This window comes from Chlamydotis macqueenii, chromosome 16 (genome assembly GCF_036417535.1).
Source record: "Chlamydotis macqueenii isolate bChlMac1 chromosome 16, bChlMac1.mat, whole genome shotgun sequence".
NCBI classification, from domain to species: Eukaryota; Metazoa; Chordata; class Aves; order Otidiformes; family Otididae; genus Chlamydotis; species Chlamydotis macqueenii.
The window spans coordinates 10,869,344-10,881,432 of NC_141571.1; the positions used below are offsets into that span (position 1 = coordinate 10,869,344).

General features: G+C 50.0%; 1 protein-coding gene across 3 annotated transcripts in view; it reads right to left on the minus strand.

Moving 5' to 3' along the window:
- The window catches only part of PMEPA1 (prostate transmembrane protein, androgen induced 1), a 48,276-nt gene that overhangs the window by 8,030 nt on the left and 28,157 nt on the right, over positions 1 to 12,089 (minus strand). For all 3 annotated transcript variants that reach the window (XM_086760885.1, XM_086760884.1, XM_086760886.1), the window contains exon 2: positions 3,595 to 3,749. In XM_086760885.1, coding sequence (XP_086617011.1) covers positions 3,595 to 3,749 — 155 coding nt within the window. The remainder of the gene's footprint in view (positions 1 to 3,594; positions 3,750 to 12,089) is intronic.

Sequence of the window (12,089 nt, forward strand, 5' to 3'; positions counted from 1 at the left end):
CCCCGTTTTACACAGGCCTTGAGACTTCAATATGCCCCTGTTTACACAGGCATAAACTGTTTACTCTGGTCCATTTTACACTTATTTCTTGCCTGCAGGGATGAGTCTACAGTCAAATTCCCCCAGCAGCCAAAAGATCCAAGAGGAACTGCATCTGACGCAGATCAAACTCTTGCCCTCTGCTCAGCCATGGCGCTGACACCAAAGAGGACAGGGAGGGTTTCCAGCGCTGCCACCTGTGCTGCCAGCCCTTCACCTCACCCCAAAGGATGCTGAAGCAGCAGGCAGGAGCGGGAAGCACTCTGAAAATTGTGTTTACTTTGCCATGTCCCCGTGGCAGACTTCCTGAGCAGCGAGTACCCCGCTGCCTTCTGCTAGATGTTTTATATTTAACTTGGCGGTGGGCAGTGCCATGGCAATATCCCATCTGCTTCCCTCTTTCCCGGGAGAGATGTCAGCCGGCTCCCGCAAGGGCAGCTGCAGCCCCGCGCTTCCCGGCATGCGGAGCATCACCATGCTCGGCTGGGGCTTCCCAGGCAGGCAACGGGGAGGGCACCTACACACCCCTACCTGAGCTGCTCCAGGCCAACATCTCGCCTACCCTCAAGTTCTCAGTCACGCAAAGCCTGCACCCCGTATCACACCCAGGTGTTTAGAAGAAAAGCTCTGGCTCACAGATGAACTCATCTGTTTGTACAGATCCTCCAGCCGACACGCAGATGCAAGGACAGCAGACAGGAGACCCGTTTTCCGCAGGACCTGGATCTCTGAGCTGTTTTTAACCACTTCTCCTGGGACTCCAAGGCTCAATCCGCAGCTGACCTACCACGAGCACGCTCACCGCGTGCAGACACTGACCCTCAGCCACGCACAGTACTGTGAGGTGCATCGGGGTAACTGCTCATCTCTCCTAAAAACTCAACACTGGGATTAAAATTGCCAGAAGGCAGCAGTCAGGAGGGCAAAGCCTCAGAGACAGAAAACGCATGCTTTGAGCCTTCGTGTTCTGGCCATGGGATGGCTACGCAGCCCCACCGAGCCAAGCAAAACCGCGCGGCCCCGTGAGGGAGCATCACCACTGTAAATCCTTGTCCTCGGGACGCTCCTTGCTCCCCTCTGGTTTTCAGAATATTCACGACTTGAGTTCATCTCAGCCATGGCCAAGTCTAGAAAGCTATGGTTTTCTGGAACAAAAGCTGAGGTTCTGATGGCTGACGAGCAACACGGCTGTAAAAGCCTCCGCAAGTATGCCAGGACTTACTGCAGGACCTAAAATTACTTTAAAATTTCTTTTTTAGAGATCAATCTTTGACTTTTATAGAATCATTTGTTTTAGTAATGCCAGATAGTTTTCTCTGTAAAGCTGCATGGTGCACGTTAAGTCTCTGAGCCTTCAGGAGGACTTGTATTTTCCATTTTGGGAGATGAAGGTATGCTTGGAAATTGCATTTACACCACTTTTTCTTGGTGTACTGGGCTATCACTACAGGTGCAGGGACTTTCTTAATATAAAAAAGTTTTTAGTAGCATTTCTTAAATACTCTTAGTTCTGGAAAAATAAGAGTACTTGTTATGAGGAGAGAGTTCAAGTACAGTGAGAATGGTGATGGAGAAACACACAACACAATCCTTGCCAGCAAGAACCGCATTAAAAAAAAACCTTTGGGGAAATCAGTTTCTCCTTCAGTTTTAACTTTTGAGCTACAGCAACAAAAGAGGACAACTCTGGCAGATCTAGCAGCATCCTGCCATGGGATGAACTACTTTAATATTTCAGAAGACGAAAAGCGTGTACGCAGCTCCAGTGCCCGTCTGCGGTCACGACAGCGAAATGAAGTTTGGGATTTAAAAAGCCCAGCACCAGTTCAGCGCAAGTTTAATGGATTACGTAAACTGGTATCCAGTTCAGCACAGCCTGCCTGCCATGCCTGAACACTCGTTTAGACTGGAGCCGTTTTCTACAGAAAGACACGCTGTGCTGAATCCGAAAGGAGCCACCTTCCAGATCATTACGATGACTGATCCCACTGTAACCAGCTTCCTGCTCGGCACACGAGGGGCTTCTGTCCCCCGTCAGGAGGGCGCTCGGGCCACGGGGAAGCTTGGCTGCCGCTCCATCACGCTGTGCTCCCAGCACAGACAGGGGCAGGGAGAAGGGGAAGAATTATAAAGAGGTGGAAAAAAAACCCCAAAATGGTACATTGGCATTTCTGTCCTTAGCTCTGAGAGAGGTTTTGAAGACTCTGCATCCTCACTGAGGATTTTCTAGCAGAGGCGCAGAAATAAACCATTGCTAAAAAGCTGTTTAATCGCTGATGTGCCTGAAGGCTGAACAAACAATGGAGCTGTTTTGGTGTGGGGACCGGGCCAAAAAAAATAGCTGGATTTTTGGCCTGGTGAAATTTAAAAAAGGGAAAAAAAAAAAAAAAGGAAAAAAAGGGCATTCTTTTTTAAACAGTCAACAATTTTTGATTCAACCTGAAGTTTTTGTTCAATTTCCATGTGATTTTCTCTCCTCTTTCCATGTTGTCTTCTTTCCTCTTTTTAAAGATAACAAAAAAATGCCACTTTCTTAACAGAAATTAATGTATTAAAATAAAAAAGGCTTAAATTGATATTTGCTTTGAAAATGTAAAATGAAACATTTTGTACTGTTCAAGTAAAACATTCTGTCAAAATGTCAAAATAGTGAAAAATCTGAAAATGGGAAAACAATCTTTCTGCTATTTTTAAAAACTCACACGCTTAGGTGCCCACATTTTGCTACTGCTGAAAGCAGGTGCATGGGACAGCGAGAGACGTAAGATTTCTGTAACTCTGGGAGGAGCGGGGATACATGGCTGTGTTCAAGGTGAACACTAAAGAAAAAGTGTCAGTACGAGATATCCCTGCGCTGAAGACAGAGCCACATAGGCAGTGTGAACAGCACATGCTCACCCTCCAAGCAAAGGCGATGTCTCTGTATGCTCTGTAAGTCTCTCCGAGCTGCTGCGTTTGAGGAAACCCTCCAGCTCTGCATAACCCAACACCTGCCTCCAGGCTGGAGAGGCTCCCCCTTGAGTCCTCGTCGGAGGTGTAATTGAAAACTGAACATAGTCTTTCAGGATCGCATATTCTCTTCAAGGCAAGCAGCAAGTTTTTTAGACAGTCATTTCAGACTCTCCCACTGGAGCGGCCAAAGGACACGGTTCATAGCCGTTAAAGGCAAGGCATATGCACCTCAACTAGCTGAAGGTACGTGGTGGTTTCAGGAACAGGACATGCCAAGAACAGCCCGGTGCAGCTACTGTACTGATGTAAAGTCCAAATTGCAAAGCTCAGGGCAAAGACGGAGGCTACGGCTGTCCTGTCCGTATATCACAACACACAGCGCCCTGAAGAGCCAGAGGCATCCCTAAAAGCCGCCCCCCATAACTGAGAGTCAGAAGGCGATGCCAAGACCCAAACTGGAGGGCGTCTCTTCATGCAGTGCCAAGTGGCACGTGGGCAAACGCGACCCAGACGAGTGCCTTTGGCTCTGATGATTCCCAAATATCCCATCGTTTGTCAAACAGCGCCAGACAACGCGGGTTGGAAAAGCAAGGTGTGACTTACTGATGAGAGGTTCTCGTCTCTCCGCCTCCCCTGGCTGTGCCGGCTGATGAAGGATCGCGCAGAGAGTTTGTAGTGGTTCAGCAGACACGTGATCACCACCACCATCACCATCATCACCACCACGATTATGATTATCTGTACAAACTCCAACTCCGCTGCAAGAGAGACAGACAGACTTTAAGCCACTGGAAAAAAGCAGCAGGTAATTGAGTGCAAGAAGAACTAACGTGGCCAAGACGCCAGTGACACCACTGCATCCCTCCCCCATAACGCTCTCACACGTGCATACGTGGGCTCTGTATGCTTTGAGCTCAGCTACTTACTTAATAAAAAACTCATTAATTCACTTTTTCAGTGTCACAGAAGAATCTCTCAGAGGGATCTTTAAAGACAATCTACAAAGCAGAGCGTTTCCAAGCTACAATGCCGACTGGATGCCCCCACGCCGGGTACAAAAGCAGCAGCGTCTCAGTGCCAAAGGCACTTTGCTCTGGGCCGTGGAGCCACGAGCCAGCGCAATTGCTCCTAACGAAACAATTTAGTTAAATGCCAGCTAGATTTCTGCAATTCTCTCCCCATCACCACCACTCCTTCCTCCAGGGAGGAGCAGATCGAAGCCCTCCTCAGCACATGCACACGTCCCCTCTGTCACAGGGGCTGGATGGCGGCACGGGGAGCCCGTGGCATGGCGCAGCACAGCATGCACGGGCGCTGGCAGCCCCCCGCTCCCCGACACCGGCCCATACACCACAGGGCACAGGCAGGGAGACCTCCTGCTTTTCGGTGAGACGCCAGACCGGCACGGTGCGGCTGCCGGTGGGGGCTCTATCCCAGAGCTCCAGACATCCCTCGGCTCAGGGCTCCGCCAGCTGACAGCAGTGGCTTGAGTTGCTTGAACTGGCACAAAGGAAAACTGCCAAAAATCCTCCAAACAAACAACAACAAGCAAACAACAGACTATCCGGTTAACTGTGCAGACACTTGGCAGGAGGCAGCAAGAAGCCGCTCCTAAAAGTTCCTAAGGAAATAATTCCTCACACCTCTCTGAGGCTAAGGAAAATTGAGCACTGGAGGCAAACGCAGCACCGGGGTAATTATTTCCATGCATTTGGCACCCAGAGAGCAGAGGCCATCCCTGATCTGCTTGTTTGCTCCCCCCGAGCGCCCTCGTGCCCACAGCGCCCAGGGCTCGCTGTGCCAGGACCGGGCAGCAGCAGCTCCAGTGCTCATCGTAAAGGAGAAGCCAGACCAGCAAAATTCAATGGTTTTGGGGATTTAAACTTTGTTTGCTTCTCAGAAGGGACAGCTATAAAATCCAGTTTTGGAAAGCTGTGCCCTAAGCTATCTCGGATGCTGCCATCTGTATTTTATCTGTACACACACATATATATCTGGGCATTCATAGAAGACCCATCACGCCTCGAAGGGCAGCATCTCACCGCTCATACCAGCTGGAGTGGCTTCTGCTGAGTCAGGCAAAGTTTATTTTATGTTTTTAATGGAAAGTTTTCTCCTGGCAGGTGGCATTTAAGTGCCAGTAAAAGGAAATAAATGTCAAGAAAACACTCCAGGTGGTGAGTGCTGCCAGTCACCTCGGAGCTCATTGCTCAACAGCAGCTATTTCAGCCATAGCCCAAAAATGCTTAACCAGCTCTGCCCACCGCCTTCAAAAAGCAGAATTATGCCTTGAAAGCAGGAGCCTTATCCGCCCCACAGACCCCTCCGGGTGTTCTCCAGGGCACCCACCAAAAGCCGGACCCCACAGGGGCACTGACCCAGAGCCCCCTGCCTCACGTGCGCGCGGGCAGCAGAGCCCACGGGCTGGAGAGCAGCCGCCCCGCTTGGGTGCGGAGCTTGCTTCTCACAGAATTCATTACAGAGAAGAAAAAAAAAAAAAAAACACACAAAACAAAACACAACCAAGGGTTTTAGGAAGAATCTGCCCTCAAAATACAATATGTGCTTTAGTCACAGTAAGAAAATGCAAGGGGAAAAAAAAAGTTATGCCAGTGATGGAAAACTTCCTCTTCTTAAAAGGGGTTATATTTCTGGAGAAAAACAAGACCATGGCAGTAGTAAAGGAAAGTCCGTTTCCTAGCATGAGGGGTCCCTTATATGAACCAAACCTCGCTAAACTGGTCATGGTGCCTTGGTGACACAGGGGAAGCTGTGGCCATCAGGAAGCGCTGCCCTAATTCCGAGGACGGAACACACACGAGTCATCTGCACACCACCTCAGCCGAGTTCCCTGCACACACGCGCAGACACCTAACAAGCAGAGCCTGAAGCAGAAGAAAGGGTGGGAATGCCATCAGGCTCCGGGCCAACACAATGGCACCCCATCCATCCCCATCCAGCCCTGAACGCCGTTCGTTCTGGCTCCGGGACTCCTGTAACGGGAGTGTTACAAAACAGCTGCCAAGAGCTGCGACAGCAAGGCACAGTGCAATCACCAGAACGACGGGGACACTGCTTTCCGGCAGGGACGCTCCTCCTGCCCCATCCCTCCCTCCCGTGTTCTCCTGGAGCTGGGCCCCCACAGGGCAAGGCCTGGAGGCACAGGCAAGGTTCGGCTCTTCAAACTCAAAAGTGGGTTATTCCAATGTGGAAGCTGGTCTGACGTTACGGCAGTCACACTGGCGTTATCAAAAGAGAGCGATTTTAATATCTCGCTTTGTGGGAGGAGGGAGAACAATTAAGCTGCAAATTAACATTCTGTAAATGGGTTTGGTGAAACATGTCTGAACATTAAAACCTGATCAAACCCCCCCAGCTGAACTTTGGCCTTTTCATGCCATCAGCCTTGCTCTCCCCCGGTCTCCTTCACCAGCACAGGGAAGCAAACAGCTCAGTCAGTGCAGCGGAGCACATCCACCCTGTCCTGCGTCACAGGCGACGGCTCCAACGTTTAAATATTGTATATGAGAAACACATCTGCCCCCAGGTCTTCTTTGGTGGTGATGCTGAAATTAAAATTTCGTCCCAATGCTGTCTGTACACAGGATGAGGCCAGAATCGGGAACCTCCGCCCTCCGCAGCAGCGGGAGCTCAGGGCAGAGCGGAGGGCACGCCGTGCCCCGAGTTTTGCTCTACGCCAAGGAGCAGCACCGCGGAGCAAACACATCAGGAACGCTGAGATGAGCTTTAATCCCAAGAACGCTCATGTTGCCCAATCTGGCCTTTGTAAAAAAATAAAATAAAAAAAAAAAAAAAAATCAAACCAAACCAAAAAAAGTCCCACGCACTCATTTGGTGCCTTTCAAGTTTCAAGACACTCATACCCACTCGAGGCACCAAAGCTTCTGCCAACTCTCCCTCTGTTTTAACTTGTCTTCATGGGCTGCATTTGCAGAAAGGGGAAAAAACCCAACACACTGGAAAGCTGGATACACTCAGTCAGATTTTATCCAAGCAGCTCAGTCAAACTAATGAAGAAAGATCATTAAAAACCCAAACTTTGAGTTAATACGTTATTATACAAGTGCAATTCAGCTGCTATGCTAATAAAAAGCCTTTAGGGAATGAAAACCAAGCCAAACTGCAAAGCACATAATTTATAATGCTACTGGTATTCTTAAAAACACACACACAACAAAACAAGGAAAAAAAATACTCAACACATTTTGTATTTGACTTCCTAATCATTGTCACTTTTCAATTAGGAGAGACCTCATTCCATTTCTCTCCGTAATTCTCCCCAAGGGAAGCGTTATAAATGCACTCGGCTGTACAAGATGGGCATATTCAGCCTCCAAATGCAGAGTAAGGTCACACTAATTTAATTTTGCATAATTTTTACCCCAGAATACATTTCAAACTAACAGGTCCAGACATCACATTTAAGTGACACAACCTGCTTTTCTGTATTTTCTGTCTAGACGCTGCAGCTTTGGGAGTCGGTTGCACGCGTGCAACTGTTTCGCAACTCAGCATTTTTCCCCCAGATTCTCACAATCCTGAAACTGGATATTTGTGATCGAGTAAATTCACTTGTCACGTCCCATTCGTCAAGTTTGTTGCTCACTTGCCACTTTGAGCCCCATGTGGCCTTGAATAAGGGTTTCACAGCGGATTACAGCGTTACATTAATAAACGACAGGAGAGCCCGCTGCTTCCCAAAGCCTGCCCGCTCCGTAACACGCGGGCTGCGGCTGCTCTCCTGCTCAGAGGGCTTTCGGAGGAAAGCAGCGTCATGCCCTTGCTGCCTGGCCACTGAGACAATAAGGCCATAAAGCATCTGAAATTTATCCAAATGGAAGCTGGTGCTGAGGCAGTGGCACCTCACCGGCACGGCTGCTGGGGCACCCAGCCCCACTCCTCTCACCAGACATCTACAGCTGGATGGAAGCAGCTGCAGAAAGGTGCATCTCAGAGCTTCCTCGAGTGCCTGGGAACAAAATGCTCAGCGCGCACAGGTTCAAAGCGTATTAACATTTTTGCAAGGGGGAGAACTATTTGAGTCAACGGTGATGCTGTGAGCGCTGAGCCTCCACACAGACACACACACGGTTCACGGCGGCCGCAGGGGACACGAGGCTACGGCACACCTTAAAAGTGTTCCCTTACTTTTACAGCCACACCACAGTTCATAAAACGCTTCCTATAAACTTTATTAATGCTCTTCCTTCCACAGAGTATCACTGCTGAAGACAAACGCTCCAAAGTATAAAAAGGCAAGTATAAACAGGAAAAAGAAAGAAAATACACCTGCATTTTGCTGCAATCATGATGGGTACTCAGGCTGTCATTTACACGTGGACAGAACAGCTTTCAGACAGGGTCTCAGCCAAGACCACCTTTGCTTTCCAACAGGTACAACACACATCTGCAGGTCAAAAGTTATCTGTATGCTTCAGTTACAATTTCTCTATATATTGGAATTGCATACCCTGTGAGAAGTGATGAGAAGAAGTGAAATTATTCAGGAGATAATGGCTTAGCTGAACAAATGTAGCTGCACTAGCCACAATTCCTAAGGAAAAGAAGTTTTAAAGAAAAAAAAAAAACCACCCAGTCATCATAAATGCTGTGGTGCGTCGTGCTAAAAGCCAAGTCTGTTTTGCTGAGACAAAATTAAAGCAAGCAGAGAATCCCCTGCAGAATACTTTGCTTCTCCTATGCTCACTTTCACTTCCTCTGGGTATTTTTATCATTTAAAACCCCTTAGTTCTGACTTGAAACAGATTGCTGGGACAGTTCAAGCACAACGAGTCCGATCACAAGCTCGCACAGACTATCAAAAATGGTTTGGAGAAATAACTGCTGCTGCTTTCGTCTGCTGGTGAACATCGGCCTGGTGCAAGGCAACCCAACGCCCTGCTTGGAGCCATCAAGAGACAGCCCCCGAGCAGGGCTCACTGCTGAACGTTAATGAACCGTCAGATAATTATCACCCAGGAGGGATGGGATATGCACCTCAGCTGCCGGATGCTCCTGTGACAGTCCCGCAGCATCAGAACCCCACCATCCCTCCTTTCATCAGCACTCTTTGGGAAAATACATCTAAAACTGTGGTTTGGGGTCGCTCCATGGACCTGAGAAAGGAGGGCTGGTAACAGAGGCAGGCAGAGCCTTCACTGGGCTTTGGGAGCGCTGGGCACTGCCCCGTCGCTACGGGGGAACTTCCAACATTGCCCCAACATCTGCGACAGCAGAGGTCAGAGAAAGGCCAAAAAAAAAAAAAAAAAAAAAAAAAAAAAAAAAAAAAAAAAGTGGGTTTAAAACGAAAGCTGAACCCCAGCAGTCGCCTCTCATCTAGCAACTGATGTGAATTTGAGTAGTAGAAAAATCCAAAAGGAAATGAGTAAGAGTGGGGGAGACTGAAAAGCAGCTGGGAACAATGCAGACTTTGCTGTTTCAAGTTTCAGAGAACTCTGGAAATAGCATTTTCCCCTGAATCACTGCTGCACCGTCACTGCCCGCGCAGGTACTCGCTCCCAGCAGCCTGGCTCCTGGCTGGGCCGGAGGGGTGTTCGGCCCGGCCCCCGGTTTTAGCCCACCACAGCACAAGGACTGTCTCATTGAAGACCCTCCACAAACACCTACAACCCCAGATAAGAGCCCCTGCCTGCGCTGGGATGTTACTCTGCAACCCAGCTGCAGGGAAGTCTCAAAAATGGCCATTTTCCACCGTACACAGGGACTATTTTTAATTACATGTCAGTTGTTTTCCCAGCAGAACACCCTGTGAGTGTCTAATGCAAGCGCTGAGGAACCGCGCTGAGGAGCCCCGCTGCGTACGGCGCCTTCACCTCTGGTCCTCACTTTCTCTGACACACAACTTTCGCACTGAGGCTGAACAGGATGGTTTTGTATGGAGATTCCTCCTGCTGCCTAAGAAGGCTCAATAAAACAGGCAGAAATAGATCAAGACTTTTGTAACGTGCCTATTGTAGTACAGAGAGATGCAATTGGGTCTTGTACAAGCCTGGACAGCATCTCTCCAGAAGACAGAGGCTAAGGATGACTTCTCATGGCGGGCAGCGTGAGCTCCATCCTGCCCCTGCAGCACCTCGACCATGGCAGCAGGGCCCGCAGGTGCCCACGCAGGGTTTTGGAGCCAGGCTTTGCCCGCAGTGGTGGGCACACCTCAGTCTCCCCCCTCCCTCCCGGCTCGGGAGAGCCGCAGAGCCTCAGCCCATGGATGAAGTCACTGCACAGATACAGGGGGCTGGCAGCAGGCAGTGATGTAATTAAGGTCTCCGGGAAGCCGAATAGGGCGAGCAGCTGGAGCAAGGCTTGGCGTGGGAGATGCACCACGGTGAAGGGGGAGTGCTCACCCTGACCCCGGGCACCTACATCAGCTGCCAGGCAGCAAGCCGAGGCACCCAGCCCATCCGCTGCAGAGGGACAAGGTCTTCCCCGGTCATGCAGCCCAGGATTGAGATGCAGCTCCGACTCTGCCTCACTGAGGACCCTGATCTCTCCTGGAACTGCAAGAGGAACACGGCCCCAGTGAAGGCACAGAGCCAAAGAGCTCACCAGCATCAGGACGGAATTACCGGGCACAATCTATTGGCATGAGTGGAGAACCCATGGCAAAGGGCACCCAAGGCCTCTGCAAACAACCAGCCCTCGGGTGAGTACAGGTCTTGTACAGGATACCTGATGGCACTGTGCGAAGAGCCAGGCGATGCTTACAGAGAGGTGATGGCAGTGCCAAGAAGGGCATCTTGCTTTCTGCCCCTGCAGCCCTTGCTCCAACTACGAAGCAGCACTTTCCGCTCCCTGCCGCGCACGGCTGCTTCGTGGAGCGCCTATAGTTATTTACAGAGCCTGGTTCACAACGGTGACTCAGCACCGTGATTCAACAGATCCCAGCCAACAGCCCACAGCAACACGGAGCAGGGTACCTCACTGTGGGTCCCTGTCCCACAGCAGCTGCTGTGTGACCGTCCCACAGCAGCGCTCGGTCAGCGGCACCGGCCTCCAGCACAGCCCCTGGGGACTGGGGACAGTTGAGTCACGTCTGGTCCCAAAGCTTACAAAATCCATAAATGAATTGCTGCCTACCGTCGGCTAAATAGGGCAGCACTGTAATGTCACATTGCATGTCCCGGCTTCTTCTGTAATCCTTGGGGATTTAGGGTAAGTTCAACCAACTGCAACGCTCCATCCTCCATGCACCCCTGCTCACACCCAGAAAGGAAGGTCCCTACACAAATACACACACACAGAGTCGTTCCAGACAGGACAAAATTAACCAGATGAATTAATGAAGAGCGTTCACAAATCTGCAGCAAGCACTTTCATCCCTGATTTTCCATTAACACCTCCGATATCCACAGAGCCGCCCTGGCTGTGCAACTCGGAGCAAGAAGCAGCAGAGATGCGCACAGCCCTGACTGCAGTTCCTTCTCCTCCTGATTTTCCCATTTTTTCATCCACCTCCACCCTTGGGCATCTTCTGTTTGAACAGCTTCCCTGTAGCCTCTGGCAGCAGCACTCTAGTTACATTTAAAAAGCACATAAGAGACATAAATAAGGGTACAGCTACTTTTTGACTGAGTATGTGCAAATGAGGCTATTCAAGAGTAATCAGGAAGGTTCTGGGGAGAAATGGCAGTCCACAGACTGGTACTAGCAATAATTTGAATCCTGGAGATGAAGAGCATCCATGCATCCTTCCTCCCTATTCGTGAGTCCCCAAATTCTGCACTTACAAGCTTTGTGGGATGCCAAGCAGGGACACCTAAGGATTTCAGCCAAGAACAGTTTCAGGCCAGTAACCTTAAAGGCTTCTAAACAAGTCTGCACAGCTCCTCAAAGAGCAAACGGAAAATAAATCCTGGAATAGGAGCAGACAAAGGTCTCCTTCTTCCAGGATCAGTAAGTGCCTGTCAGCACCCAAAGCCTGGGCTGCTCCATTACCATCCTACAACAAGCAACCCCCTCAGCCGCCGGTCCAGAGGTCCCTGCCTGCCGCTCTGCCCAGCCACAGGCTTTGACAGGCAGCAGGACATGAGCCAGCATTTTCTCCAACAGACCTGGGCTGC